We start from the raw sequence: 8,573 nt of genomic DNA, 5'->3' as shown, positions 1-8,573 counted from the left end.
ATGACGAAACTCCTTCTGAAAGATCATGATAGTTACGGTTTGCATTTAGTGTATACACTCTAAAAAAATGCTGGGTTGTTTTAATCTAACTTTGGGTCAAATATGGACAAACCCAGCCATTGGGTTACATTTTTAAATTACATTTTTAACCCAACGTTTGGGTTTGTCCATATTTGACCCAAAGTTGGGTTAAAACAACCCAGCATTTTTAGAGTGTATTTGTTTTATTTCATCTTTTTTTTTTTTCAGATTAAATATTTCTTTAGTCTGGCTTCTTTTGATATCTTCAATATGTTTTCTTCATTTTTTAGTGATTGTATGTCTCAGTAAATCCTTATAAACTATATCTTACTAGGTCTAATGTTTTTATTGAATCTTTTTCTGTAAAACACTTACATTGATTTATTTGAAAAAATTGCTATAAATAAAATTAGCTTGCTTGCTTTTATTAAATTATCAAAACAGTTAGTTTAGTTGACGGCCAATACACCTTCTCAAAGAGCGTGATAGTTATCCACAAGTTATGCACATGAGTCTCCCAACGAGAGATTTTGTAAATTGCTTTTTTTTTTTTTTGTAAATAAGTGTGTTCAATAAAAAAACAAAAAAACAAAAAAAAAAAAAAAGTAAGCCATCCGGGAAAAAAAAAAAAAAAAGATAGTTATCCACAAGTTTCCGAGGGGCGCTCCTGTAAATAATAAAGTGGGTGAAACTTCCGGTGACGCGGCGGAAGTAGCATTCCAATGGTATTTTGTGTGTTAGCGAAGAGGCTAGCTGTTTTTCGGAGAATTATTTTACTATTTAAAGACGCAAATCTTTATGAGAGATGTCGTTACGGAGCTCAGGGACAACATGTTCGCGGTTGTATGTAGTATAACCGGACTAAATTAATTCAGTGGCTTAAACGTGATTGTTTTGAATAAACTCCAAAGCACAATGACTAAGTGTGTATTTTTTATTTTAATTGTTTGTCATCTCGCACAACTCTCTGTCACCATGCCTTGATGAGTATTGATTATTAATAATGTTATTATCAACTACTGCGGAGGGTACTGTTATTTCACCCTTTTGAATTTCGTTGAGGTTGTGTTCCCACATCGGATCGCTATAACTTGAATGACTGTCAACTGTTGAATGAACGAGTGTCAAGCTTGTCAAGTCGCGCTTTGTTTACTTCGAACCGGAAGTCGCGCCCCCTTTTGACGCAAGGCCTCATGGGGCGTAGGAAACTTGTGGATAGTTTCGAATTATATTATTTCAGCTTTTATTCCATTAGCGAAATAGTTTTAGTTTAGTTAATAACACTAACTCTGGTTGTAAAGCACAAGTGTGTATCTGAACGCCGGCTGTTTGAGAAGATCAGAAACGTGTTCCTGCGATCCCTCGTCCTGCACGCCGTGGATGAAGTCCATCTGAGGAAATGCCTTGTTCTCCTGCAGTGGCTTTGAAACACTGATACTCCAGATCTCTGATGATCTGCAGGTACGGAAGTTGTTAGGGGTTTAATCACATTGTGAGCCCTCTCAGATTAATGAAAATGAAACCAGAGCACCTCAGATTAAAGCGGCTCAGTGCCAGACGCCGTGTCCTCAGACTCCTGCTAACTTCACGTGTCTTTCAGCCTCGTCTTAAAGAGACAGTTCACCCTGAAATGAAAATTAAGCCATCATTTACTCACCCTGGTATTGTACTAATGCAGCATGCAAATCCTTCTTAATTTGGACTACAAAAAACACTTTATCTTCGAAAAAGAAGGGTGTACGGCATTTGAACGACATCAGGGTGAGTAAACTGTGATAGTGTGAGAAATAAATGATGGTTTGACTATGTCAGCATTGATTCCCCCTCATGCCATTGATTTTTGGATTAACACTTCCTGAAAGTAATGAAACATCCCCCTGTTCCTTTATCAGAATCATTCTGTGTGTGTAGAAGTGTGTGTGTCTCAGGATCCGGAAGGAGTGAACACACTGCTGTATCTACGAGTCGGACGATATGGCGGCCGGCTCTTTGAAACGTCTTCCAGATCCTGAGATCTTCTCCAAGCTGAAACTGGAGCCGGCGCTTCAGAACGAGTGGAACAAAGAGCAGCATTGAGAGGCGAGCGTTGCTGAACCTTCAGTGATCATTACAGCTTCTTCTGACACACTTTCACATTCACTCCGTTTGCTTTAACCGGATTCAGTGAACAAATCACTCGTTTAAAACTCAGAGCTTCATTTACATAATCAATTTACAGGAAATAAAGCCAGTTGTGTGTTTAAATTAACTTATTTGATTATTATACGCTCTAAACAATGCTGTGTTGTTTGAACCCAAATTTTGGTAAAATATGGACAAACCCAAATGTTGGGTTAAAAATTTTAAACTTTCACTTTCAACTGTACATTTTTTAAATTTCATTTTTAACCCAACATTTGGGTTCGTCCACATTTGACCCAAATTTGGGTTCAAACAACCCAGCATTTTTAGAGTGTATTAACTGTATAGTGTAAACATTAAAAGAGTGGTTTCATATCATGCTTTCACTTGAGTATTTTGTTTATTTATTTAGTTATTTTATTCATTTGTATTAAGCGAGGCATGATTGAAGATGGGCCATTGAATTATTACACAAACTCTAAAAAATGACAATTTTGGGTCAAATATGGACAAACCCAGCTGTTGGGTTAAATCTATAAATTCTTTTTTTTTAATCCAACAATTGGGTTTGTCCATATTTGACCCAAAATTGGGTTAAAACAACCCAGCATTTTTTATAGTGCACATTGACTAGGGCGACCAAAAACCAAAAAGCAGGACACTCGGCCCGGCGAACAGATCCTCAAATGATACTCGAAGTTTACTCAAAGATGCCTTATTCATTTCAATACATTTACAGTAGGATATGACTCCTCTGAATGCACTCTGAAAAATGCTGGGTCGTTTCAACCCAAATTGGGGTCAAATATGGACAAACCCAAATGTTGGGTTAAAAATGCAATTAAAAGTTGAAGTTACATTTTTAACCCAACATTTGGGTTTGTCCATATTTGACCCAAATTTGGGTTCAAACAACCCAGCATTTTTTTGAGTGTTTGCAGTTTGAAAATAATGTTTTGCTAAACATTTATGATTCATACAATTATTTGTTTATTAAAAACGTTAGATGGCAGCAAAGGTGATGTAAATGTAAAAATAGGGAAAATATGCATGCACAATTAAATAAACATACCGACAAATCTCTATAGTTTTAGCCAGTAACCGATTTTGAACCAAAATATTATGAATAAGGAAAAAGTCTCATTTTGTTCTTGATGGATATGCGTATTTGCTTGGAAATATGCTTGATTGCCAGATTACGTGAGCTATAAACAGGTTGCAAACATGCTAACTCATGATAAGTCAGCTATACATGAATCAAATTTCACACTCTAAAAAATGCTGGGTTGTTTGGGTCAAACATGGACAAACCCAAATGTTGAGTTAAAATGCAATTAAAAAAAATACAGTTGAAAGTGAAATTTGAAGTTACATTTTTAACCCAAGATTTGGGTTTGTCCATATTTGACCCAAATTTGGGTTCAAACAACCCAGCATTTTTAGAGTGTATTAACTGTATAGTGTAAACATTAAAAGAGTGGTTTCATATCATGCTTTCACTTGAGTATTTTGTTTATTTATTTAGTTATTTTATTCATTTGTAATAAGCAAGCCATAATTGAAGATGGGCCATTGAATTTTTACACACACTCTAAAAAATGCCAATTTTGGGTCAAATATGGACAAACCCAGCTGTTGGGTTAAATCTATAAATTCTTTTTTTTTTTAAATCCAACAATTGGGTTTGTCCATTTTTGACCCAAAATTGGGTTAAAACATCCCAGCATTTTTATAGTACACATTGACTAGGGCGACCAAAAACCAAAAAGCAGGACACTCGGCCCGGCGAACAGATCCTCAAATGATACTCGAAGTTTACTCAAAGATGCCTTATTCATTTCAATACATTTACAGTAGGATATGCCTCCTCTGAATGCACTTTAAAAATGCTGGGTCGTTTCAACCCAAATTTGGGTCAAATATGGACTTGAAAAATGTTGGGTTGAAAATGCAATTAAAAAAATACAGTTGAAAGTGAAAGTTGAACCCAACATTTGGGTTTGTCCATATTTGACCCAAATTTGGGTTCAAACAACCCAGCATTGTTTAGAGTGTACATTAAAAATCCTAAAGGTATCATAGAGTTGTGGTGCGGATATGATAAATCTCCATCCGCTTCTCCGGAATAAAAGCATAGGATAGAATGATCAGTAAACGATGACAAAATGTTCATTTTGGCTGAACTATTGCTTTAATGAATGACTAACATGTGCTGGACAAGACAATCTGTGTGTGTGACTCAGTCCAGCTGGAACAAGATGAGTGTGTGTGACTATAGTTCACTTCTGAGTCAGACGCCTGGACCTCCAGCATCCGCTTCGTGTGTGTGTGTGTGGGAAACGGCTGATTGCATGTGAAAGACACGATCTGGACCTCTAACAAGCAGAGGTGTGTGTGTGTGTGTGTGTGTGGACGAGTGTTACTGGACGCTTCTCATTCAGTCTTGCTATCGATGAAGATGCAGATCTTCAGACTCCTGGAGTTGATCTTTTAGTTCAATCACTAACCACATTAATCTATGTATCACAGCTAATTTATTCATAATATGCTAATTGTGAGAGCGCCTGCGTCCTCGTCCAGTAGGGGGAGCTGTACTTCAAACTGATCAAATGAACTCTTTATTCACACACTGTATACAGTAAAATAAATATCATTTAATTACATCATGATTACAAATAATCCACTGAGCACGAGGTAAATTACTTTCCATTGAATCTCGTTTTCTCGTGTGCATTTAGTCAACGCTTAGAAATCAGATTAAAACAAATTTTGCCAAATAAAGAGAAAATTGTCTTTGCTGCACTACTTCCTGAACTTCAGCCAGCTGCTTGTTTCCTGTCTGCCATTATTGGACAAACTGATTAATTCAGGTGTGACTGACCTCAGTAGTCATGGCAACAATAATCAGACACACCTGAATTAATCAAGTTTGTCCAATAATGGCAGACAGGAAACAAGGAGCTGGCTGAAGTTCAGGAAGTAGTGCAGCTGGGCATAAAGACAATATGTCAGAGTATATAAACCTATTTTTTTTTGCATTCATTTCAAACATACAAAAAAGGTGAAATAAATAATTATATTCCATACAAAACAACATATTTTACCACTTTATTTACAAAATGTTCATCTCCAACGTGCGTTCACGAGAGCATCACAAGGCATGAATTTGTGTTGACGCGAGAGCGGATGTCGTTACGTGATCACATGTCTGATGAGATTAATATTTTGTAAATAAAGTGCTAAATTATGTTTTTTTTTACTCATTAAATGGAGCACTGTTAGACCTTACCAGATTTTTTTACAGTAATTTACTGTAAAAATGCACTAAAACTCAAGTTAACAAAAAAATACAACTTATTAGTTTTAGTGCATTTTTACAGTAAATTACTGGCAATAGTGTTGCCAATATTTTACTGTAAAAAACCTGGTAAGGTCTAACAGTGAGATTAAACCACTGGAGTAATTTACTGATGTCTTCACTTTCTGAGGCTTGAATAGTAGTTGCGTAGACTGTCAACGGTCTGTGTTTCGAGCGACATGAGAAATAATGACAGAATTTACCCCTTTAAGACTTTGCATGTCAAAGTTTGTGACTTGGAATAGTGTGCATGCTGTTTTTTATGACTTGGTTATGGAAACTAGGGTGCACTGTTTTTTGTTTTTGGGTGAACTGTCCCTTTAAATGCCCTTTTCAAAGTTGCCCTTTTCCCTCCGCAGTGTAAATGCGCGAAATAGTTCAACAAAAGCAGCACCACAGTGACTTTCCAATGCATTAAAGTACTCTCAGGCACTGAATTCCCTCTGATCGAAAGCACATTGGCCCATTAAAGACGCGATCTTCCACGTGTGGAGCTTCAGGCGGGCTCGAGCTCTCGTCAGTGATGGGACGTCCCGTGTGAGACTCCACTTCAGTCCATCAGAACTGTGCACACACACACACACACACACACTCGGTGACACTCGCAGTTCGTCGCAACTTTCTCAAACACACTGTTCCTCATGAAACGCGTCCAGGAGGAGAGTTCACAGTCGACTTCCCGAAGAAAAGTTTCGTGCATTGGCAGCTATGGATTATGTTTATCTATTCATGTACTGTACGATAAACCTCTTATTTCTGGACTATAGACAGGCTGCAAAATCTCATGGTAAGAGAAGCTGATTTATACGACTTTATCTGTGTTTTTCAGCTGGATGTTCTCAACTTTTAGCGAGTTAAAAACAAAGAAGTTATGCATGCATAACCTTAATATGTCTATTTTTAGATTCATAAACCATTCCTTTCCCCTTCTTTTATTGAAATGATCATGCATTTCATATTTATTCATAAAAGTCAAGGGCCTGAAGAATAATTTGTGCATGTTCATCCATAACACTTTATTTTGCATAATTGCATGCAACTAAACCATAACCCTATACATTAGTCAATTATTATTAGCCTACTCACTGTAACAAAGTCATTTTAAAATAAAGTGTATCCATAACATTAGAAATTTTATATTCATAAAACATTCCTTCTTGTATTTAATCGATTTATTTATTAATTTTAATTTAGCATATCTCAGTTGCCCGCTTGTTTACATAAGTGGCCCTATGCGATCTCCTGTCAGTAATATAATCCTGTTTGTGTCTGTCAGGGAATCTGTCCGGTAAGTTGAGTGAGTTCGGCCTGATGGTCCCGTTCAGCACGGACGCGCGCGGCCGGTTCGTGTCTCACGTGCTCTCCACCGCGAGAGCGTCATCATCCGGGAGGAAACGCGTCCCGCGCGACGCGCCCGTGACGCCTCGCGACTCCCTCAACGCGCAGCAGCTGTTCTTCAACGTCACGGTGTTCGGAAAGGAGCTGCACTTGCGCCTGAGGGCCAACAGGAGACTCGTGGCCCCCGGAGCTCTCGTCCAGTGGCAGGAGGACTTCGAGGAGCAGGCCAAAGAGCGCATGCTCGGAGACTGTGTGTTTACCGGGGATGTAACGGACATGCCGAAGGCCTCGGTGGCCATCAGTAACTGCGATGGACTGGTGAGTAACAACTCCTGAGATGATGTCAATCTTGGGCTTCATAAGTGTGTGCGCAGCTTTGTCTCAGAGCAGCGAGATGCAAACTTAGCGCATTTTTTGTGCGTAATAAATAGATGTGGAGCATTTTCTTGGTGAATAGGTTAAAAGTTTAACTAATCAATATCACCATGCATTGTTTAAACATGCAAATCAGCCGTTCTCTAATTAAATATGCATTCACTCTAAAATGCTGGGTTGTTTTAACCCAATTTTGGGTCAAATATGGACAAACCTGAAATGTTGGGTTAAAAATGTAATGTAAAAATTTAACCCAACGGCTGGGTTAGTCCATATTTGACCCAAAGTTGGGTTAAAACAACCCAGCATTTTTTAGAGTGTTCATTTGGATGAAATTTGCACATTGGATGAAAATTCTCCTACATATTTATTTGGGTGGGTTGAAGGTTTTTAGTTTTTACAGAGGAGATTAAATATATGTTTTTAGGAATAGTGTTGTATAAAATCAGATTATAAAGTAGTAAACATTAGAAGTGGGTCAAAACCTTTAATCAAAGTTATACATGAATTTTGAACATTCTTGTGTTTGGACAACTTTGATGAACTTTTTTTGATGCACTTGTCAACAAATAGCCTGTGTTGACTTCTGAATAAAACAACTATGCGGCTGAAGTGGAGATTTCTAACCTTTTTTTTTAAAGATATGTAACGATGCAAATAGATAAAGTGCAATAAAATAAACTGAAACGAAATGACATATCGTCCAAAATCTCTAAATTGACCAATGCATGAAAAAACACCAAGTGTCTTGCCTTTATTTTGGCCATCATTATAATAGCATAAAGCTTTTTTGGCCATCATATTTGCTCTCCACTCATTGACAGAGGTTTTGGGCATGTACAGCATATGGCATCATAAGAGGGCTCCAAATATGGACAGTATTTCTGGGCATCAGAAGTGAAGATACTATTATATACCGGTGGTACTATTATATTCATTATACTGGCGCACTCAAACTGTTGTATAAATCTGAGTTCACTGATTATCTGCTGCCCTCCGGACATGTTCAACTAGTCTCCAATCTTTCCAGCTCTTACGTAAGATTCACATGCCCACCAGCGCTGGCCATACTTTCACTTAATGATGTCAGTCTGTCCCTCTAAAGTCCTTATCCGAGGGTCACATTACACAAATACACTCCGAGTATGACAGGAGTCATTCATTTGGCAGCTGAACCATAATCAGTTCTGTGCAACAGTCAACATACTGTCCGAACAGGAACTAGAGGATTCTGGCGTCTTATGGAAACTTGCTGTCTTGAGGATTTGTTCAAAACCATCCTAAATCTCCCCAAACCCCTGATGCATGGGTTCAGTTCAGTCTTCGGACCCTTTAAACCTGAGTAAGTGCACCCTTGATA

At 37.9% G+C, this 8,573-nt stretch overlaps 1 protein-coding gene across 2 annotated transcripts in view; it reads left to right on the top strand.

Annotated features, from left to right (window-relative positions):
• Positions 1–5,899: 5,899 nt before the first annotated feature.
• adamts14 (ADAM metallopeptidase with thrombospondin type 1 motif, 14) overlaps positions 5,900–8,573 on the top strand; it is a 72,373-nt gene continuing 69,699 nt past the window's right edge. The window contains exons 1-2 of one of the 2 annotated variants that reach the window (XM_039650758.2): positions 5,900–6,287; positions 6,777–7,156. In XM_039650758.2, the coding sequence (XP_039506692.2) occupies positions 6,209–6,287; positions 6,777–7,156 (459 nt within the window). In that variant the 5' untranslated portion in view covers positions 5,900–6,208. The remainder of the gene's footprint in view (positions 6,288–6,776; positions 7,157–8,573) is intronic. The other variant, XM_039650747.2, reaches the window with a different exon arrangement.

This window comes from Pimephales promelas, chromosome 17 (genome assembly GCF_988280905.1).
Source record: "Pimephales promelas chromosome 17, fPimPro1.hap1.1, whole genome shotgun sequence".
In the NCBI taxonomy this organism is placed as follows: Eukaryota; Metazoa; Chordata; class Actinopteri; order Cypriniformes; family Leuciscidae; genus Pimephales; species Pimephales promelas.
This window is presented reverse-complemented; position numbering and strand designations above follow the sequence as displayed.